Genomic DNA, 23,941 nt, shown 5'->3' with positions numbered 1-23,941 from the left:
TTTGCATCATTAAATGTCAAGCCTCTGTTTTGAATAACATTTTTACATTTCTAATACTCTAATTCTAGGAAATGCTCCCTTTCTAATTTTGTACAATACATATTTGAAACCAAACTGTCCAGAAAATGAGATACAAAAATCTGGGATGCTGTATTAAAGTCATGCCTTAAGTTTTGTATGTTATATTGTACAGTATGTACTTCATTTGTTTAATACCGACTGTATGTGTGCAGCAATAAACAGACAATAATTGACAGGGTTCACCTCCACTTTATTTTAAAAACATTATACATTCAGTATTTCTATAACGATTCATTCATTGTCTTTAACAGCACCGATAATCAAATTTCATCGCTCGCTTTAAAGCTGAGAAAACTGATGATGCTTTAGGATTTCAAACTAAAGTTGACTTTTAATCTAGACCATGAAAACCGGAGAGATGTCTAAATACAATACAAGACAAGTAATGAAACCTCTGATTTTCAAAGCTGCTCTTCACGCCACACCTGTGCAAAAAACATTTTGATTTCTGTGACAGAGTTGATGTCACATGACTGTCTTATAGACAAGAAGGCAACTTAAGAGTACATGGTCAGCTGAAGCCACTGGGGAGAGAGAAAAGAAAAACAGTGATTAGCCCAAAGAGTTTTATTTTATAACTATAATACAACAGTCCTGTTACTAACACTGCTTCAGTGGAAGTTAAGTTTGATGTTTGTATCTGAGAGGTGTTGATTCAAATCTGTGTTTCAGGGGAAACACTGAAGGTGAATAGAATTTTTAAAATTAATATGGTCATTAAATCTGCCTTAGTTGATTACTTACATTAAGGTCACTCTTTTTTGAATTACAACATAAAAAAAAAATGTTTAGGTTTATATATAAAAACAAGGTGTTTGTCTTTGGTATTTGTGTTTTTAAAAGAGGCTAATTTCTAGGAGTGAAAGCTGGATAAAGGAAAAAATCTTGTTCTGTTTTGTTGACATTATAGAGTCAAAGGTTTCAGTCCTCACAGGAAGAGTTAAGATAGCCGCCAATACTGATCAGAAAATGTATTTGTATCTTTGCAGACTGTTTATGAGACATTGAAGTTGCTGGCACCTGGATGAAGATTGTCATCATTCATTGTCATCATCGTGCAAGTGTAACAATTTCAATATTTATGTCAGCTGTTCAATGAGAGAACAAAAATACTAAATGAACTAAAGTGCAATTTAGAATGAACAACATGAATTTTCTTTTTCTTTCTACGTTTATTTTTTTGATTTTTAAAAAAAAAAATGCATTCACGTTAAAGTGAATGAAACTACAATCTTTCAACAGAACAGTTATTGCTGCTCTGCAGTGTATAAATATATATATAAAAACTATCACTATCTAACTATCTATCTATATTAAAGGGAAGGACACAGATCCTGTTCTCTAGCTGGTGAAGATGATCAGTCATCCTCACGTTCTGGGCCAGGCCACATCTGTCTAGTAGTACAGAAGGTCTTTTTATGTTGGGCGGGGGTTTGACAGACTCTTTCCTCTTCTCCTCAGCCCTGATCGCTGATGGAGCTGATGTCGGCTTCGATGACCGCCAGTGAGTATTGGTGGTCTTTGAAGCCGACGCTATCTCACACTTGACCTTTGAGTCACAGTGTGAGGCTCGGTCTTTTTAGTGTGCTTGACCTCCAATTTCAGAAGCCTCAGCTTGTCTGTCAGCTTTTTGTTGTCATCACTTTTTTGCGATTGTCCTCCATTGCAGTGAGGCGTCCCTGGGCACACGTCAGCTGATATTTTAGGTGTACGTTGTCCCGTTGAAACCATTGTATTTTATCTAATATGTCAGGTGGCCGTATAGTCTGTTTACGCTTCAGTTCCTCCGCTTTTTGACTTTTGTTCTCCGGCTGCTGTGCTGTTTGTGTGTGTTCAGCCAAAAAGCGTCGCTGAGAGCGGTCAATGTTGTTGCTGTTCTTTTTAGCAAGCGACTTGTAACGCCCTTCAACAGTCTGAGGGATATGTCTTGTCAGCTCACATCCATTGTTGGTCCCCAATGGTTCATCAGTTATCAAGCAGTTCTCTCGCTGGCGAACCTGCTCAAGATTTTTGGATTTTTCCTCCGTGACAGTCTGGAGATCTTTTGCTTGCTTTTGAATAGTTTTTTGTTGCGAGCTGCAATCATTTTCCAGTTGGTGTATTTTTTGCTGCTGCAGTGCTACCACCTCTTTGTGGTGTACTAAGTCTTTGCTTAACTTTTCTATCTGAGCATCTTTTTTTTCTACGGCTTCTTTAACAGCGAGAGACATTTTCTTGTCCCATTCTGTTTTACTTATGGCCTGCTGCTTCTTCAGCTCCTTCAGCTCATTTTCCAGACAACGAAACTCGGCTCTAAACTTGTCATTGTTCTTACAGACCTCACAACCCTGGTCAGTGTTCATTGCGCTCATATCGTTTTTCATGGCCTCAATAGTCTCCTGAGCTTTAAGGATTTCAGCTTGGGCCTTAAACAGGTACTGAGCTAAGGCTTCAGCTCTGCTCTGCTGTCTCTGCTGTATGTGAGCATTGCTGATAGCCGCACTCGGACAGGACATGTGATTTTCCCTCTTGTTTTCGTCCAGTTTTATCTTAAAATCACTGCAGAGCTTCTTTCTTTGCTCTTGCATTTTTCCAATGATGACATGCTGCTTGTTGGCCTCCTCTGCCTGTTGTCGTATTTCATCGCTCAACTCTATCTCCATCTTGAGCTTGTCAATCATACTATTTTTATCCATGAGGGCTTTTGACAGCTCCTCACTTTTTCTGGCCAAGTCTCTCATTTGCTTTTTTAATTCGCGCATACACTTCTCATTGCTCTCTAGGTCGTTTGCCAGTTGTACGTGCTCTGTGTCAACACAACTAAGCTGTGTTTTTAATTTCATAGCCTCAGCTGTTGAGTCATCGAGCTGTCTTTCTGTTTTTTTATGTTTCTGACTCTCTACGTTTAACAGCTCCTGCAAAGGTGGCTCAATTTTTTTTGCTTCTCGCGTTTTGCAGTTTGGGGATCCGGGTTCCATGTTGTTCCACATCGTTCTCTGTATGTTCCTTGCCTTTCTGGTTTCTCTTCTCTGTCCTTTCTATGAACTTTAGGTTGGCTGCATTTATAACCTCTGTTGAAGGTAATGTGACGTCATAGTTGATGTCATGTGACATCATAACTGACGTCACGCAGAGCTACGGTCACGTGTTGCAAACACGTGACCGTGACCGTTGCTATGCGCCAGAGCTCTGTGGTTTTCATCAGCTAAAACTAATCCTAATACTAAATAAACTAAACTAAATGAAATCGTAGTAATTGTCGAGTCTAACTGGAGGTTTGTAGAAGACGCTGAAATCTTGAAGAAATGAAGAGGAGTAAGTGGAACCAATCTGCTGCTGGATTGTTACCTGGGGCATACAGAGGGGCGCACACAGCACCTGAGGAGATACTGGTGAGTGAGATCACGGTCAAAGTCGCCGTGAGCTTCAGTTTAAAAACGCGTTAAGATTTGCGGCCAGCTCTGTAGGACTGATTCGTGTACAAGGCCCGGGTAGCAGCCGGTAAGATGCGGAACTCCGAGCGAGCTGAGAGCGTTTAACCCGCCCCATGTTTGCTGCTGCACCCGATGTTAGCATTAGCTTTAGCCACGGAGATCAGCGCCATTCACGAACCGTTTGCAGCTTTAACTTTTTCATGTCTGTGTGTGAATAGCTGTCATGTGTTTTGTAATCGGTCAGTTTTAAATCAGATTGTAGGCAGATGATGGTGCTAATTAGAGTTTTGTAGCTACGGTTAAAGTGCCAGTTTGCTTCAATTGTGTCTCGTGAATATTGTCAAAGCATAAATTCAGTGTAATATTTGTCAATGAGGTGAAGTTGGTGCATATAAGGAAATATTTGTTACTATTTGCTGAGTTGAAATAATGTGAACATTGTTCCTCTGTGTTTCTGTTTAAAGGTTTGTCACCTTATCAACTTGTGAAGTTGTCATCTTCTAAACCTGTAACTTTGCTGCCACTTGCTGAACTAAAACGGCTAACTGCAAAATAAAAGAAGGAATGAAAAAAAATCAACTGGTCACTGACTAGAGTCCAGCTCGGGTAGATGAGATCATCCTTTTTCAAGTACGGAAACTGCACATTAATTTTCAATTAATGAAATGAAAATTGTTCGTCATTGAAAGTTTGAAACCACTCGACAATACTCCATGCTGTTGATGCTTTTATTGTTGTTACTATTTATAGTAATAGCAACAGCAATAGCAATAATAATCCTTGAAAGTCTGAAAATATATGAATGTACATCAAGAAATTTTTTGATAGGTGCAGTGGAGACAGACAGGAAAAGAGGGAGAATTGTTGGGGGAGGACATGCAGCAAAAGGCCATGGATGGGAATACTTAATACTTAACCCGTTGAGCTATCCAGGCACCCCAAGACTTAGATTTTCTAAGGTTCAAGACACAAATTAGCACGTTGTGACTCACCTCCAGGACGTTGAGTTTGATTATTCCATCTCCATCTTTGTCAAAAGCATTAAAAGCTCCTGCAAAAGACAACAGATGATCCCTCACCAATCCACCTATGTTATCTTTGAATTCATGCAGTTAAGTAAGGCTGCAATCACTGGGACCTCTGAGCTGACCCTCCAGAGATTTATACGAAGATTAAAATATTCAGATTCAAACTTCAGGTGTGTCACTATGATGAATTATCTAAACAATAAACAGTCCAATGACCCCTCACTTTACAACATTTTTTGGTCAAAATAACACACAGAAAGCCCTCAGGTGTGGTTTGTACTCACTGAACATCCCCTCTAGTCTCACAAAGCAGCAGATGTAACTGTCGAAATCGATGTTGAGGTGTTCGTCTGCGTAGCGCATAGCTATGATGTCGTAAAGCTGTTTGTTGAGGTGAAACCCTGGTGTGGAAAAGAGATTGTTTCTATACTGTAGTTCCAACATTCTCACAGTGGGATTTCTGATAGAAGTTAGTTTGTCGTGTTGTTACCATTATCATTACAAATAAAGCTGAATCAGTGCTTTACTACAGTTTAAGTTCTCTGCTCTGGAAAAGTCCTCTGACTGGCTAATATTTGAAAGTATTCCTGTCATGCTGCTCACCTGCATCATTCACAGCGTTCCTCATCTCAAAGCTGCTAATGGAGCAGGATTTGTCTTTACCGTAACGCTTGAAGATGACCTGCAAACATGAGGAGACAAACAATCAGATAAATTCTTGTTAATCACAAGCAGAAGTTAGTTAGCTGAGAAACTGTCCAACCTGCCACTCCTTGATCTTTCTCCACAAGTGTTTGAACTCCTGCAGATTCAGCTTCCCTGTTCCATCAGTCTGAGGATCTGTCAAGAAAAAAACTGCACAAGGAACTGCTTGTTAATTTTTATTTCTAAGGAGGTTGGGTAGGTGATTATTTTTCTTCTATTTAAAAGTTTGAAGTACGCCAGAGCAGTCTGTTCCCTACATTAGTGGTGTTCAAACCATCAACCATTATTCTGTCAAAAATGACTTTGGCATCCACTTCCCAAAAGGATGGTTTCATTTTTATACAAAAAGCTCATGCAATCACAATAATGTGAAAGAAGTCAGTATACTGCCAAGAAATATGTTGCTGTTTCCAACTATGACTACTTCAAAGGATACGTCCATCAAGGCGATCATACTCCGACACGTCTCCAGGCTGAAACCTTCCGTCTTTATTTCACTATCTGTAAAAGAGGAGAGGTTAATGTGAGAGCTGAGAATACAGACTGTAACGAGGAGCGTCATCTTTTCGCTGTACTCACGTTTAGCAAGTACGTTCTTCATGATCGTCTTGAGCTCGTTGGCACAGATCTGCATGTCCTGATGGAGGAATAGTTTGTTCAGCATTAGTTCAAATAAAACACTCAGACATGAGTGACATGCATGTCTTTTTGTGAACTTACTTCACCAGCAATCTGCTGGTAGATGGCCCTGAACTGTTTTTCCTCTTCAGTCTCTTCCTCGGGTTCCAACAGTTTTCGCTGAAGGACAGACGGGAAAGAAGTTATTTACCAAACGAGGGTCATTAGACGCAAAGAGGAATGGTGAAATCCTTTTGAAGAGTTCAAGAAATGTAGCACTGTGTTAGTCTAAAGGTTTATTCTGTTGTACAAAGCCACACAGGAGTGACTACAGAAACAGGAAAGTTAAGAAAAAGAGTTCAAAGTTTCAGAGCTTCTTAGCCAAATAGCTACAGACAGGTGACAAATTAAAGAAAAAAAACAACATAAAGTGTCTTAACTCTTTAAAACCTACCATGGAGCAAGTCCACCAGGATATATTTTTACATGCTGTAGTGCCATTTTTTGTAGCATTTTTATTTGCTTTACATCAAAATAACCCTAATATCTCAAGTTTCAATAATATGTATAGACTTAAGTCTTAACTACTACAATAAATTGCTTAAAAGTGCAATAAACCTTAAAAAATGAAAATCGTTTTTGTTTTTTTCATATATATTTCAAAATACAGAAATTGCATAGCTATACCCCTCAAATTTTTAAATGTAAAAAAGTTGCACAATATCCTTTGGAACCAAAGGAAATTTATTTGGAGTCTGTACATGACTTGCTTTTTGAGATATGGTCAATTTTGTAACCTGTAAAAAACCGAAAATAAATAGCAAAATTTGAGCTTATGAAAGATTTTTGTTATGTGCGCTTTATTGTGTATTTAGCTCCTGACATTCATTCTCTAAGTGTGTATAAGTCTATTTAAGGGATGAAGCATCATTCTAGTAAATTATATTCCCTCATTTGATGTTTTGATGGTAGGGAGTGTTGTCTCATGTCAGTCCAAAATCTCCCTGAGGTGTTCAGTTGGGTTGGGATCTGATGATTGTGAAGTTTATACCATGTGATTCAGATCTTTTCCCTTTACTAATCAAACAATGCAGTGACTCCACATGCCCTACCTGAAAGAGACACTCCCATCAGGATAAAATGTTTCATCATAGGGTAAAGGTGATCACTCAGAGCAACTTTGCATTGATTTGCATTCAAACACAACTTTGACCCTATTTACTGCTGTCTGTCCCACATATTTAAATGCAGATTTCCTTTGAAGTTTCTAATGAAACACTACAGCTGAGCAGTCTTTATGACTGAAGTTCCTGCCATCTGTGTCCCAATAATGAACTGTCTTTCAACTAGATTTAAATTGTTTCCTCTTGTCATCGTGATAGAAAATCAGAATCAACAGGGCCTACTCCACCCAACATTTTTAAACATGTCACTGAGCAGGACTGGACATCAACTGTCTAATGTACCACGCAGTGTTAAAACATCCCCATTCATTCTGTTCCTCCCCTAAATTATTCAATATTTTGAAGGGCTTCAAAGTTTGCCAGGTTAGCTTTAGCTTTTAGCACGACAGCTACTTTATGCCAGCTCTGAATGCACTCCAGCTTTTTATCTGTGTCGGTGCAGTTTATTGGAGTTTGGTTGTCAAAAATGATACATTTCTATTGGAAAATATATTTTATATGGTAAAAACATGTCAAAAACCCCCAATATTGCTCCAAAACCAAATCACTGTGTATTGTAGGGCAGAATTGTGGATTAATGGGACAACTTTTTTAGTGGTGATATTAGCAGAAGATTTCACAAACTTATAAATAAATGAATATTTCATCTAACCCTGTCATTTATCTCCGTCAGTTGCAGTGATCTTAAATATTCAGTGGCTCCTTCAAAAGATTCAACTGTACAATTTACAGGAAACATCCCTGTCACTGCATCTGTTTTTTACAAAGCTCATAATATTCATTTGTTGCTGATATTGTTGTAAATGTGTAAATCAGTTCGAGATTAATTAACCAAATAACTAAACGTGGTGTTTTTCTTCCTTTGAAAATAATGCACTCCTATAACACCAGTTAAAACATATAATTTGACTTACACCTCTGTAAAGTATATTACAGGCATAATAAAAGCAGACGTTATGGCAAAAGAGACTGCATTAAACTGCACAGGTGTACTTAATAAAGTGGCCACTGAACATATACCGGAGGACTAGGTTTCACGAACGTGTTAGAGCAGCATATTAAAGATGACTGTATGTCCAACCCAGCTGAGGTCTGATGGGAAAACAGGTGCAGCTGAGCTACTTGAGATCACTTGGCTTCAGACGCACTACTTTTATTCCCAGCGATGTTATCTGAGCCGGTAAAGATTGCATTTCATAGCTGTGACAGGGCACAAATTTCAAAGGAGCAAAGGTCATAATAAGCTATCTGGTGCTTGGCAGAAGTGTGTCAGTGTTCTGGCTCAATAATATCAATCTATCTGAACACAGTCTGATATCAGCTGAAGGAAATTACCTTTGGTTTTTTCTTCTTTTCCCCCTGAATGCCGTCGTGCTCGATTTCTTTGTTGGCTCGCGCTCTGTCTGACACAAATACAATAGGCTGGCATGTGGGTCATGGTAGTTTGGTAAAGAGAGAGAAGGGTTGTAAAAGACAAACAGAACAGAGAGGAAATAATTAATTCAAATTCATTCTAATGCTGATAATCTGTATATTTAATAATCTGCCAACACTGCTGGTAGCTGACATGCGATGGAGAGGAGCAGTGAGGAAGAGCAGAGTCTGAAAGCAATCTAACAACGCTAATGCCACACGCAGTTATTACCTTTTCTTTCTTTTTCTTGTCTTGCTGATGACCAATAAGACAAGGAAGGACAGAAGGATGAGATGAGATGAAAAGGAGGAAGAAACACTTGGATAATCGAGTCTGTTAGTTATTCTGAGTGAACGGTTCAGTGAGGTGTGCATTAGGACAAGACAGACATATTTCAAGAACAAAGTTGATGACATGTTGATCACACCGCTGGGATTTACAATATATCAATTTCAAACTGATATTGCAGCGTGAAAGTGTGTTGCAGAATACTGCTGGAGGAAACATGGATCTGAAGAGTCTATAGATATTCCTCCTTTTGAAGCGGGATGCTTAATGTCATAGTTGGTTTTAGTATTCATCACTTTGTGAGCTCTTGATATGAGATAAAATTTGAATATTTGCCCGTTTTTTTTCTCTTCATCTTCAAAACTTGGTGATAAAAACACTTGAATTCTTCCATATTAAACTGTACCTGCGTATTAATTCTGTGGGAAATAACACCGTCACTCTCAACACCGCAGTCTCTCTGTTATATAAATAAAAATCCTGTGTTTAATCTAGATGTCAAAATGCATAAGCTGATGAATTCTTATTTCAGTGGATACATGAAAATATTTGTCATATGTCAGAAAATCTTAATTTTTGATTCAGTGAGTATATTGAGGGAGCTAGTTGTAGCTCTGAAAATGGGATGTGAAATTGTCGAAATACGTGATTTCTTGACTCTGACGTTGAAGGACCATTGTGCCACCAATCAGCATTGATCTTGTTTTTAATCGTGGAGCCATTATAATTCAAGCTTTTAAAATTTTGTATTTGACAAAGCGGTGTGTCTTGACTTTTTTTGAGAAATTCACTCCCTTTTTGAAGTACAGTGGTTGCCTACTGGTACATTTAGAGCATCTGCTTTATGTCAGTAAATACTGTGAAAATACTGTACATGTCTCATACTGTTCATACCTCAGTTTAGCCAAACTGGTACATATACATTCATCTATCTTTATTTTATTATCAGCTATTATATTTATATATGTAGTGTGTTCACACCACTCTGCTCATACTATTCATACTATAACATATTGTGTATATGCCGTACTGTATATAATGCACTTCACTGCTTCTTCTGCAAAATTGCGAATCTAATCTAATGTCACATTTTTGCCACATCCAAGAATTGCTTCCTCAATTATTTTGTATCCCATAATAAGTAGAGCATGTAGACATAAAAGATCAATCTGTGCGTACATTTCACCACTGCAGTATCAGCCCGAGTCATTGAAATATATTTTAATCCCAGTATTTCTACCATCTCAATGCAAACCTGTATTTGGTCAGATCCGATGGAGGTCTCGGCTTCCCTGTGAAGAGAAACAGACACTGCTGTTATTCACTGTATATGATCTTTCTATGCAATTTTTATAATAGTTTTGCTGTCGGCGATCCCCAGACGAGCATCAGCTGCTCCACCAAACGTGGCCTGTTTGGTGTCCCATCCTCACGGATCCTTACTCAGATGTGCTCCTCTTCTCAGAGAAAACCCTGAGGATGAACTCTCCCTCCTGATGGGCTTCAAACGTTGTGGGGATGATGACGTATTCTCCCGGAGGCAGACGGAAACGTTCCGTCACCTCCCGCAGGTTGATGTATGTTTTGCATTTTGCTTTGGAGGCCGTGTAGAGGAAGAAGTCCTTCTGCAGATGTTGATTCTTTCCACGCATCTATGGATGGAGATATTGAAATAGGCAGATGAGGGAAAAAGCTATTCATCTGATTAAAACTCAGTTATGCATAATATTACTAAACTGCAGAAATAATTTGATGTGGAAAAAAAATAAAGTGTTTATCAAGTAAATATGCCAAATATTGTCTGTTTCTGGCTCTTCAAATTATACACTGCCAGGCCAAAAAACAAATCGCCACCTGGATTTAGCTAAGCAAATAGGTAAGAACCTTTCATTGGATAATTACTGCAGTGATGCATATGTTTCAGCTGCAACAACTTATTTAACCCTAGTTGATGCAGTGAGGAGCTTCTCATTTTTAAAGCAACATGTTAGAAGACATATCCTGTGGTCATGGAAAGGATGTTAATCTGTCTCAGGAGGGTCAAATTATTAGCCTGCATCAAGCAAAGAAAACAACTAAGGAGATTTCTGAAGAATCAACCAATGCATTATTAAAACCTGGAAGGATAGAGGTGAATCATTGTCTTCGAGGAACAAATATGGTCGGTCATGTGGTCTGATGAGTCCAGATTTACCCTGTTCTAAAGTGATGGAGGCATCAGGGTAAGAAGAGAGGCAGATGAAGTGATGCCCTCATCATGTCTAGTGCCTACCAGCCTGTGGGGGTTAGAGTTATGATCTGGGGTTGGTCAGGTTCAGCAACATTATGTTCCCAAAGAATGAGGTCAGCTGACTACCTGAATATACTGAATGATCAGGTCTTTCTATCAATGGAGTTTTTCTTCCCTGATGGCATGGACATGTTCCAAGATGACGATGCCAGGATTCATGGGGCTCACATTGTGAATGAGTGGATCAGGGAGCATGAGACGTCATTTTCACACATGGATTGACCTCCACAGAGTCTAGACCTCAGCCCCACTGAGAATCTTTGGGATGTGCTGGAGAAGACTTCGTGCAGTGATCTGACTCTCCCATCATCAATACAAGATCTTGACATCGCAGAAGCTGTCATTTGTACACTCGTTCAGGTTTACGTACTGTAGAGGTTTCACAAAATCTTGACCAACTACACTGTGTTCTGCTACAATCAACACATGCTGCTTTCCAGAAATGCAGGTCAATGAAAGGAAAATGCAAAATTAAATCCTTCTTGAAATTGCACATACCTGCTTTGGCACCTGCAGAGACACAGAGGAAATTAAATGTCAGATCAAATCCAGAACATGTGTGTCGTCACTAGAAGAAAACAGAGGTCTATGGTGTCATGTGATCACTACCTCGTAGATGGAAAATCCAATAGTAAGGAATCTGGCCCCTTGATGTCGCTGCATCCTTCGTCCTTTCTGCATCAGAGCCACGACGACGGTGCAGGCCACCTTCTCATCCTCTGGGTCATCGTCCTCCTCATACAGCTGCAGCCGATACTGAGGGTTCGTCCAGAACGTCTCTGCAAAACACAGAAGGTAAATCTGCATATATTAGCATCATATGAAAGTAATCTAATTGAATAGATGTTAAAACATGAGACTTTTAAAAGGATGAAGTCAAGTCTTGCCTGGAAAGTTCCTGCAGCCACCTGCAGAGCTTCCTCTCACCCAGCGACCCTCATTGACAGACACTGTCCAGCTGTGTCTTTCATCTCCCTGCAGCGTGTCGGGCGTCAGGTTGCACATCTCCAGCTTGGTGAAATTCTTCTTGAATTCATCAAAGGACATCCTAGAATATGAAAGAAGAAGATTGTAGGGGAGAAGCTGTCATGAATCAGGTGTGTCCTACTATCTGCAGCTGCTTCCTACTGGCGCTGCTGAGGGTTACCATTATTATTATGTTGTTATTATTATGTATTACATTATTATAACGTTCGACTACGGCGATGTCATCTATAAAATTGCCCCTAGGTGTCCTTTATCACTCAGCTACCAGTGCATCTTTCTCCACCCTCCATTGTGACCTTTATAAACTGGTGGGGTGGCTCTTCCTTTACACCAGGCGACTCTAACACTGGCTTCTCCTCATCTACAAGAACCCTCAATAGCTCTCCAACTTCCTACACCCCTCCAATAACAACTACCACCTGAGGTCCAGTGATTTCAGAATACTTTCTATCGACAAGGTTCGCACTGTCTTTGGCTGGAATTCCTTTCGCTTTGCTGCAGCAATCGATTGGAATTCCCTCCAAAAATCTCTGAAACTGTCCTCTTTTCCATCACTTCACGTTTAAGCAGAAGCTGCAGTAGACCCTGGCTGACTGCTGCACATGCTGACTGTTTTCACCGAATTGCAAGCATTGCTCTAGTTTTAATCTCTGTTTAAACACCTGAGTGTCCTTTTTTGTATATGCATTTTTTATTTATCATCTTTCTTCCTGTCGGGGGCCTCTTGCCAGGTCATCATTGTAAATGAGAAATTGTTCTCAACTGATCTTACCTGGTAAAATAAGGAATTTTTAAAAAATCCCACAGTGCAATGCAGTGCAATAGAGAACACTGATGAAACCTGATTGTCATTAGTGCATTAGTGAAGTATTTAATGTAAAGACATTTTGCTTTATCTGTGTTACGGTTCTTGGCAGTGACATAAAAATTTGACAGTTGAAATTGAATTTTATGTCCTGTGACAGTTGATGCCACATATATTATGAAATTTGTTAGAATGAAATAGTAGAGAATTAAGATTTTTATTTTTTGTACACCTACTGATAAAACTGCAACAATAGGCTTACATTAGAATTATTTTTGCAGTATGGATTTGGGACAGATCTAAATTGAGTCCTTAGCCCAGCTTGGCGCCATGAGGCTGTAAAGCTCTTTTATACCAATAGCAAAAATTGTTGGGTGGATGAGAAGTGGATTTTTGCTATTTTTTATCAGAGGAAAAGTCATTTTCCATACAGACGCTGGTCTAAACATCTTAGACTAAGGTGGTCTGAGTAAATTAACTAAACTGCTGTACTGGATCAGCCTCAGGTAATTGATGCTTAGCTGTGATTTGAACAGAATGCTAACATTACAATACAATACAAAATACATCATTTTAAATTGTCTAAATTCATAGATTTTGCTATAATGTTAATCAAGTAGCAACTATTCATCCAAATGTTGTGGAGAAGTTTATCCTGAACCAAACACACCAACAAATATCACCTTTCCTATAACTACACTGGCGATGTTAAAATGCAGAAAGAAACGTGATGAAGTAAAAATTACAGCAGTTTTACTCACCAGAACTCGCTCGTCTCTACAGTCTGTTTTTTCAGGTTCTCCTTGTCTGCAATAGAAATGGTCGACCACTCATTGGAACTATGGAAAGATCAAATAACATTAATACATCCAAGAGCTGCTGCATTACAGGATTAGGTGGCATTGGTCCTTTACAATATTGGAGTTTTATCATCTTTGCAGCATCACCAGAGTATATGAAGCAGTTATTATTTGTAAACATTACATCAGTAGGTATGGTATTAGGACAGATATTTTCCAGGTCTCACTTTGCACTCCAGGGTCCCTTCCAGAGCACCCAACCCCAGGGATTACGCAAACGGATCAGGCGAATCCTGGTGTCCTTTGAAACTTCATCACACTGGAAGCAACAACCACAACCCCTGTTAGGACAGCTGGAAATGTCTCGCAAAGAAAACCAAATCTGCATTTCAGCTGACATTCATCTGCACCTCTTGCAGGCCGATGATGGAGTAGGCGTGACCTCTGACCAGGCCCTGCTCGGTCCGAGACTCCATTTCACTGGCGGAGAAAACCTGACAGACACAATCACATTTCAGAGCAAAATACACTAAAGGAATTGAGAATTTTTCTTTTGTTGATTATTTAAAATGGTTTCTTTTAGAGCAAGTTCAACGATGTGCAAATGAGACGACTAAATCCCATTTTATTCTTTAATTTAGCTGTATAATTTATAATGTTTTTAAACTTATGTGCTATTCTCCTTAACATCCACCACTTCATCACAGCTAGAGTTGCATTTTATGTCAGTTTCCATGTTTCAGTCATTGCATGGTTCGTATACAGAATACCATCCTTGCTGAGCTGCTTTTACACCACATTGTGTGACTTTTCAGTGTTTTCTTACATCTATGGAGCAGCCCATCAGCGAGCCTCTTTCCAGCGCCTTCCTCATGATCTTGAACAGCTCTTTAGGCGCCTCGGACAGCTCAAAGAACTCAGTAACTCCACCTGTGAAATCCTCCATGGCTTCCAAAGTGTTGCCCCCTTTCAGAGCCTCATAAGACCCGTGCAACCTGAGAGAGAGATCAGTCATTCTCATCAGTGCGCTGACATGTCTGTTCTCCAAGATTCGTCTTTTTCACAGTCTGCAGCCACTTTAGGAAACATGAGTTGTATGCAGAGTTGAAGTGACTACACTCTGAAAAATACATATCTTAATAAGGTGTTTGGTTCATGATTAGGAGATGTTGGCTGTGTAATGGATTCAAAAAAGGTCATAAGTCTGTGGTTTCAGGAGTAAATCATCTGATCACAGTTACCATGATGACAGTGGAGTCACTTTCCTTTTGTCTGTCACTATATGAATAAAAATATTCACTAAAACAAGTGAATTTGCATTCGAAACTCCTGAAATGATTGAATGTCAGACAAGAACTGAATGTTAAAGTTGTTTCAGAGGACGGATTGGAAATCTGAACCACATGATGATCAGCACGAGTCCAGGAGACATTAATAGACTCTACTTACTTGGCATAAGCTTTTTCCAACAGAGCACTCCAGAACTCATTGGACCTGAAAGATTTGGTGAAAACCAGCTGGTTGTTGCAGGTGGGAATACGGTCGTCCACGATGACGTCAATCCATTCGCCATAACGCCAGAACTGGTAGATAGGTAGGTAGGTAGGTAGGTAGGGAGATGGACTTGTGATAAATCTGGACATTTTTAAATATGTTTCACATACGTTGACACCATGTCTGCTTTCTGCTCTTCACTGTAACCTAATCAGATGTAATCTGATCTGTACTGAGTAATTCAAACAGTGGTGCAAGGTAGCCAAGAACATTCACTCAAGTACTGCACTGATTTTGAGATACTTATACTTTATGCTACTTGGCTACTGAGTTTCAGTCGTGAGTTACTTCACATAAACAAGTCCTTTATGTAAAATGTACCCAACAAACATGCATTATTATATTAAATTATCCAGTAGTTTACAGTATGAAGGAGTTAAAATTAGCATCCAAAAATACATCAGTTTTATTCTTTTGCTACTGCTTTCTATAATTTATATATATTATTATATATATCATTTTAGCTTATTTTTTCTATATATATATTTTTTTTTCTTAATATATATGTATTTTTCGCTTTTTTGTTTGTTGCTCTTTTCTCAGATTTGTGTTTTTATATATATATATATATATATATATATATATATAGAGAGAGAGAGAGAGAGAGAGAGAGAGAGAGAGAGAGAGAGAGAGAGAGAGAGAGAGAGAGAGAGAGAGAGAGAGAGAGAGAGAGAGAGAGAGAGAGAGAGAGAGAGAGAGAGAGAGAGAGAGAGAGAGGGAGAGAGAGAGAGAGAGGGAGAGGGAGAGGGAGAGGGAGAGGGAGAGAGAGAGAGAGAGAGAGAGAGAGAGTTTTTTGGGGTTTTTTAAATTTTTTTTTGCATTTTTTCTATATATGTATATATACAATTACTATTTTTTGTTTGTTTTATTTTGTTACATTTTTTAAAAAAAATTCTGTGTTTGGGTCTTACAGGGTTAATCTCAAGTGTGTAATTCTGCAAGTAGGTTTTTGCTTTTGGTATGTTGTGGTGTAGTTTCATTCTACCAGTAACAGTTGTAAAATTAGTTTTACTGAAGTATAAATTCACGGATCATGACAATTCCTTCATTTTTATGGCGCAAGTTCCAAAACATTGATTTCTAACCTGAAAGTGGAAGATGCCGGCGTAGTTTTCAGTGAAGCTCTGATCAGGAGGAATCACTCTGTAGAGCAGCTTCTCATTCAGAGTCAGACAGGCGATGGCAGCGAGCAGCCAGCAGTCACCTGTCAGCAGACATGAAAATGTTCATCCAGAAGTAACATTTCACAAAGTTGTCACAGATTAAAGCCACATTGCTGCAGCGGTCAGTGAGATGACTGAGGCTCATGCTATCTAGTGGTTTTCTGGCTTCAGTCGATGCTATTGATCTTTTCTTATCTTCCGCCTCAGCAGGAACGTTTCTGCTAGTAAGAAACTATAAAATTGATCTTTAGTTAAAATATATTTGACTTTTTGCACCACTGAAAACTTTAGCAGCACTTTGGTTATATTGTTTTTTTTAATTACTATGCCCAGTATGCAGGTGAAAGCAACACTGTAGGATCATTCTGCCTCAATTTACCAAATGAAAAAACTAATTTAAATCATCTCATGTTTGGAAATTTTTTTTTTCTGTGCATACATACACTACCATTCAAAGATTTGGGGTCACCCAGGAAATTTCATGTTTTCCATGAAAACTTACACTTTTATTCATGTGCTAACATAATTGCACAAGGGTTTTCTAATCATCAATGAGCCTTTCAACACCATTAGCTAACACAATGTAGCATTAGAACACAGGAGTGATGGTTGCTGGAAATGTTCCTCTGTACCCCTATGGAGATATTCCATTAAAAATCAGCTGTTTCCAGCTAGAATAGTCATTTACCACATCAACAATGTCTAGACTGTATTTATGTGATGCTATCTTCACTGAAGAAAACTGCTTTTCTTTCAAAAATAAGGACATTTCTAAGGGACCTCAAACTTTTGATCAGTAGTGTATGTTAATAAGTAAAACTTGTACAGCTGTTTTTGGGTCCATTTCTGCATTGTACTCTTTGTGTCAATCTGTATATCACTGTTTGAAGTGCCATAACCTGAGAGGTAATGTAGCTTGAGTTCTATAAATTATAGACTCATTGATATGTACATCTGGTCTTCAATGGTACAATCCTGCTTTGATAGAATAATACAAACTAGTTATATGATGGTGCAAATCTTATGAGAAAAGATTGATTGAAATTACATTTTTTTTTTTTTTGCATTTTTTGAGCAGGTATGACAGATGAAACTGCTCCAGTGGTGTCCTAGCTGGAAGAGTTATGTAAAACTATTACTGTGCCAAAAGAAACAGCATTATTTTATGAAAAGTCAGCAACTTCGTCCATGTTCAAATAGATTTACTGTATACATGTAATGTGATCTGAGGCGGAATGACCCTGTAATGTCTTCTTACAAGGGTGCTATGTGTGCTCAGTAACAGACACTTCACTGGAAGCAGAAACAGTTCAAATATTACCCAATTCTCCTTGACAGATGTCTGTTCTGTTGGCTCCATCCACGATGAACTGGGGGTTTTCACAGATTTCCTAGAAGACAGAAAGCATTGGGAGGGATTTTAAAGCATGTTGCAAAAATCTTTATTTTCTTATTATGAAATCATTGATGCACATCTAAAACAAGGAAAAAGCTACTAGTTTAATACTATTTTCAGTTCCCCATGATGTCCTGAAGGACCTCATATAGCGTCAGAGGACTGATTAGGTCACACTGCTCCTTAGTAGAAAATGAAAACTCTGTCTGAAGCTTCTCTTTTTAAGGCTCTTGAAGATGTTTCACCTTCATCCAAGAAATTTCTTCAGTTCTAACTGACTGATGGGGAGTTTCACATTCATCATTCATCATTCATCCCCTTCAATGGATTGCAAAAATGTGTACTGGTCTGATCATAAGGATTTTACTGGCGATTCAGTATTGAACCTTTTTTTTTTTTTTTTTTTACCGCACTGTGTGAAAGTTGGCTTTTTATGTCAAATCAACTTCAAATTCTTGTTTATTTTTATTTGTTAGTTGATATTTGTTTGATATTTAAGGATTTTGGAATATTGTTTTAAAATGCCATATTATTAAATGTATAATTTTAGTCTTGGTTAATGGTTAAACATTTCAACAATGCGTTCAGAAATCTACACTGACATTATGGATAATATGAGGACTCGACCCTGAAACTGAAAGCAACTTGGATAAATTTCTCTGGCTGGTCGGGGAACGAGTCCGTGAAGCTCCGTCTGCATTTATTACATATTTAGAAGGAAACAGCTGTTAGAGGTCCTCTGGTAACGACCTTTGAATGGGTGATAATGCTGTGCTGAATGCAGAAGGAACTTCACCTCATAACTACATATTTCTGTTAAGACACTGTAATTAACTGCATCTGTGGTTGACTACTGTGAACATTTTCACTCATTCCAAAAAGATCACAATTAAAGGATTATTTTACTGGTTTTGTTTTCTGGAGTGCTGCCAATTTTACTCTTAAATAAATACATCAAACTTAAATATTCTGACAGCTGAAGCATAAAAAAATACAGTAATTTTGCATAAAATACATTTTCTAGTCTTATTCTTACATGAGATTGTTCATATTATTGTCAGTGTAATGTGTTCATGGTATTAAACTTGAGTTTAACAATCTCATCTATTAAATAAAAAGGAAATATTTGTGAGATTAAGATCATTTGCAAATGTATTTAAGCACTCTTTAAATTAAAAAACACATTTTCTTTTTTTAATGGGAATTTTGTAGTTATTCAGAGTTACAGGTTTTTAGTCTTATTTTACATCAGAGCTGTAAATTTTATCTATTTTTATAATTGTGCTGTATTTCTAAAATATAGAAAATAAATATGTAAAAATTACTTGAGATGATTAAAGTAATAAAAGTACAACATTTTGTTTATTTTTCCAAATTTCTCTCAACAATTTTGCCTTTTTCTTGTAAAATATTGGAAACATTCACACTATTAAACAATTTAATTCTCAATTGATAAACAAAATCAAGACAATAACCCATAAACAAGGTTTTAAATGGGTCAAAAAGGTGAGAACTAGTGTTCTATAAAACCCCTTTAAACCCTTTTGAACAAGGAAATGCAGATTTATCAAGTAAATATGAACACAGAATTGTCTTCAAACTGTAGATTCTATTTTTTAAAGTAGACAGGATACGGAAAGAACTTAATTTCAGGGGGTTCGCAGCAGTGAGTCTGTTCCCCTGATTTCCTGAACGACCATGAGGCGGTAAAAATGCAGACTCATGTTCCTAAATTAGAGCTGCTCCTCCGCTGACCTCTGGATGGGATTCATGTATCACTAATCTCAGCTCAATGTGTCAGGCTGCATTTGTCATCTGCCATTAAGCAGAAATAACCCTAAAGATTTATGTTATAGTGGATTTACAAAGCAGACATTTCCAAATAAAATAATTTTCATGTTTGATTTGTCATTTGTGTTTCCTAGTATGGACACAAATTGATTTAATCATTTGAAAAGTCAGTAAGTGTGTAAAAATGGAATACATGAATGTGGCTGGAATGACAAGTTATTTAATGAATTAATAGAAAATAGTTTATGTTGTTCACATGCTGTAGTAATAATATGTATAATACAGTGCATTTCATAGTTTAAACCATTGTCATATTCACTCTGGGATTTGGTTGCAAGGCTTATTTTTGCATCTTTTTTTTAAATGTATTTTTATTTTTTTAGTATTCATTCTAATGAAAAGGAGCTCAAATGTATTTAACTGAGGTACTTCTCCTCTTGTTGAGTATATTTTATGTATTTCATTATATTGTATATAATATATACTTATGTATTTAAGTAACTCTTTTCAAAAATTTTTTATTTTATGCATCTATTTGTCATTTATTTTTACACTTTAGTCTTAATGTGTTATCTCTTAGCAGTTGTTGTTTTTTTTTTTTGTTTTTTAATGTTTCTTTTCAGAATTTTCCTGCCCCTGGCATTTCCACATTGCACTTATTTATGATGGCATTGCCTCAGTTTCTCCTTCCTGATTTTACTGAGTTCTTCTTTTCTAACATAATGTTTATGGGCAGGTTGGTGTGTGGTGTGTTATTTATTTTTTTATTCATTTAGATTAGTTCAGTAAAGCTCTTTGTGTTACACTCTAATGATATGAAAAATGCTATTCAAATAAAATATGACTGAATAACTGATTAATATATCGATTCACTCATTCATTAATCCATTCATTTATTCCTGTTTTCATTGATTCCTTTGTATTGGTGCATAAATGAGCAGTTCAACATTATAAAATCAAGTCTAAACTGAGGCGATGGAGAAAAAGGAGGCTGTATGAGTGAGAGGGATGTAAATCTGACCCGTGTAGCTAAACAACTCTCTGTCCAAAAGGTAACAACATCCAGCCACCAGCTCGTCACCACATTAAATCTTGTTTGTTTATTCAGTGATCTACTTGCTGTGCTAAGCTAAGATAACTGACTGCTGTCTGCAGCTTCATATTAAGACAAATGTGATGACAGATGACAGATGTTTCTTTTTTGGTAATATATCTAATTTTATATGGAAAATAACAAATTGTATCTGTGTCCAAGAAATCACTTTCAACTAAGTTCCTCATTACAAAAACACCTCTCAAGGAAGTGTGTTAATTCCAGATCACATGACCTGCTCCACATGATGTCATTTCCTCCTGAAGAAAAGACTGGTAAGACTCCAAGGCTTTCTGAGTTATTTAATATAAAGTAGTGTGTGAGTCAAGTGTGGATTTATCACATGTCAACAGGTTTATTACAATATCTTTATGAATAAATTTCAATTTCAATTTTACTGATTTGGAAGAATCTTTCTGTAAAAATACCATGTGGTGTTTGGTTATAGGCGGCCATGTTGATTTTAGGCCTGACAACAGCAAAAATGTCAACTAGGATAGCTGTCAACTATGTTACAAAAATGATATATTAATATATATTGACTCAGTTAGTCTTTCAACACCATTAGCTAACACAATGTAGCATTAGAACACAGGAGTGATGGTTGCTGGAAATGTTCCTCTGTACCCCTATGGAGATATTCCATTAAAAATCAGCTGTTTCCAGCTAGAATAGACATTTACCACATTAATAATGTCTAGACTGGATTTATCATTCATTTAATGTTATCTTCATTTTAAAAAAAAGTTTTTCTTTTAAAAATGACATTTCTAAATGACCCCAAACTTTTCATCAGTAGTGTATTTTTTAAAAACATCATTAAACCAGATTCAGCAGTAAATGTAGTATCCTTAACTAAAATATTTATCACACTGCTGCTTACAGTAGAAGCTTATGCACCAACATATTAATATTATACTTCAAGAAAATGTTCACTTTGCATTTTGAGCGCTTTGCTATTCTTTGTGTTTTTTTCTCTAATAATTACTCTTATATATAGTAGTACAATGTTGTAGGCTCTTAATATTAATGCTTAAATTAACTAGAGAAATGTGTATAACATGACATAAAACGTATTATATTTAAAGTTGTGTGGTCTTAACTGTAATATTTAAAATAGTCAGGTAAATTTGTATAATATGTAATTTGTAATAGTATAAATGCAAATAATATATAATATTGTTAGGTAATAACCTTAATATTGATTTTTTATTTTGTAAAATATTTAGTATTTTTATTCTTTAATATATTTAATTTTTATTATGTAATAAATTACATTGTAGGGTCTTAGTGGTTATATCTAAACTAGTCATGCAAATTTGTATTTCATATAATATTGTGGGGTTATAACCTTAATATTTAAATTAGTCTGATAAATTTGTATAACAAATTAGATTGTTGGGTTTTACTCTTAATATTAAAACTTTGTAAGATAAATTACAAGTATGTAAATATGTAATCTTGCACAGTCCTAATCTTTAAGTTTAAATTAGTGTTACATTTGTATTTTCCATAATATTGTTGGTTCTTAACCTTCATACATGTATTAATCAGGTCATTTTCTGTAATATATAATATTGCATGGTCTTGTTTCTGTAATGTACAACGTAAGCAACAGTGACTTGACTTTGGTTGGGTCACATTTTGAACACACAACTTAAAATCGAAAGTATATTTTACACTGAGGCGTTGCATACACAGGTTTTGGGTGACAGTTAGGTCATGTCTGCGCTGCTGTCAGTTAGTGTTTGTATCTGTGTCGGTGTGTTGGCGATACGGTGACTGAAGGACGCTCTTCATGCCGGACGTGGTTGACGTTTGCCAAATGTCCCATTAACGGCTGCTATTATGGCAACATGTCAGACCTATTTGCTGTCAAAGGCAAACTACTAAATCCTTCTGGAATTGTGTAACAAAACAAAAAAAATCCCTGAGTTTCCAGTGTGTTTCCCAGCAGTGTCAGAGAGCATCACCCGGTGGGAGAGTCAGCTGTCTGAGACTGAAGAAGGTGTGAAGCCACAGCTATGCACCACCTATGCAGCCACATCAACCCGACACCCCAACCATGTGTGGTGGAGGCAGTGATGAGATACACGGGGATTTTAGAGAAGAGCCTCTACAAACATGTTAAAGCCTCTCTTCCATTAAGTGAAACCTGGAACCCAAAGCACATGATGACAAACACTCACCGAGGGACGCTTCCACTCAAACTTCATTGAAGGTTTCTTACTGTAGAAGAGCGAGGAGTCATTTGCAGGAAACAGCGGATCTTCAAACACAACCTTCTTATTCACGTATTTGTCTCGCAGCTCCAAAAAGGTCTTAAGGCGTTTGGCATCTTTGACGGCCTCATTCCTGCTCAGAATTGCAGAGTAGATGGAGTTCGTCCCGGCAGGAGGGTAGTCAGCTTTGGCATCAGGCCCCAGTGATGCTTCAGTCTCAAAAAGCACCTTCACCTTTGTTTCTTCAACAAGAGGCACTTTGTCGTTTTGGTTCTCGTCCCCCATCTTGTCAGTGAACGCCTCAGCTTTTGGTGTGAACAACAAACTCTGTAATACTTCTTTCTTTTGCAAAACCTTGCATGAAGTTGTAAAACAGCCCGAAGAAACTTCCTGTAACCTCCCTGATTGTGACTGTCAGTTTTAGTTCCTTTATTTGCTGGAAAATAAGCTTCTGTCACTGCTCAGCAGCCAGACTCTCACACCAGCACTCAGTGAGTGTCCCAGGAGCTGCCTGCACCTAAATATAGGTCTGTTTAAAGGAGGGGAGGAGGCTTCTCATCGGGGGGGAGACGCTGACTTTGACATCACCATTGCTGTTTAAGAGAACAGTCCAAAATCTCAAACACAACATAATAAATATTAGGTCTGGACACAGTTTCTTAATGATCTATGATGAATAATATTGATGCTTGGGTCGAGAAAAATCTAGACAAGAAGTGGTTCATGTGCCCTCTGGCCCCATTTCTTATTAAATATGAATCACTAGTTAGTGTTTATTATTAGCTACAAATTTGATAATTCCTTACTATATCTTTATGACCGCCCTACTTTAATACAACAATCAAAAGTCTTTTTAGTGAGGAAAAGACTGACTGAACAAGGTGATTTATTTTGCGATTTTTATCTTGAAATGTAGTTACTTTACATAATTGCATGAAGAAGAGTTTACGTCCGATGATTAAACACCAATCACGTATTTCATGGTTCATTCAGACCAATATTTTTATTGAATGTACCTTAACATTTAACCAATCACATTCCAAAATAAAGCTAAATACAATTAAATGATTAACCAGTTTCTTATATAACCACGTGCCTGGCAGTGTATC

The 23,941-nt window shown here is 37.4% G+C and overlaps 1 protein-coding gene across 2 annotated transcripts; it reads right to left on the bottom strand.

Moving 5' to 3' along the window:
* Positions 1 to 250: 250 nt before the first annotated feature.
* On the bottom strand, positions 251 to 23,338 carry capn3b (calpain 3b). 2 transcript variants are annotated; one of them, XM_023279179.3, is made up of 23 exons: positions 22,800 to 23,338; positions 17,652 to 17,721; positions 16,253 to 16,371; positions 15,063 to 15,196; positions 14,440 to 14,608; positions 14,024 to 14,107; positions 13,841 to 13,932; positions 13,575 to 13,652; positions 11,909 to 12,069; positions 11,631 to 11,800; positions 11,520 to 11,531; positions 10,175 to 10,383; positions 9,987 to 10,023; positions 8,675 to 8,698; positions 8,365 to 8,451; positions 5,948 to 6,025; positions 5,807 to 5,864; positions 5,664 to 5,728; positions 5,286 to 5,354; positions 5,126 to 5,204; positions 4,807 to 4,923; positions 4,487 to 4,545; positions 251 to 605 (listed from the first exon to the last, which is right to left on the bottom strand). In XM_023279179.3, the coding sequence occupies exons 1-23, from the start codon at positions 23,115 to 23,117 to the stop codon at positions 579 to 581; spliced, it is 2,316 nt and encodes a 771-aa protein (XP_023134947.1). In that variant the 5' UTR covers positions 23,118 to 23,338; the 3' UTR covers positions 251 to 578. The 2 variants fall into 2 exon arrangements, with proteins under 2 accessions (XP_023134947.1, XP_023134948.1); XM_023279180.3 differs by lacking the exon at positions 8,675 to 8,698.
* Positions 23,339 to 23,941: the final 603 nt, after the last annotated feature.

Source organism: Amphiprion ocellaris, chromosome 12 (assembly GCF_022539595.1).
Source record: "Amphiprion ocellaris isolate individual 3 ecotype Okinawa chromosome 12, ASM2253959v1, whole genome shotgun sequence".
NCBI lineage: Eukaryota > Metazoa > Chordata > Actinopteri > Pomacentridae > Amphiprion > Amphiprion ocellaris.
Note: the sequence above shows the minus strand (reverse complement) of the source record. Positions and strands in the feature narration are given on the sequence as shown.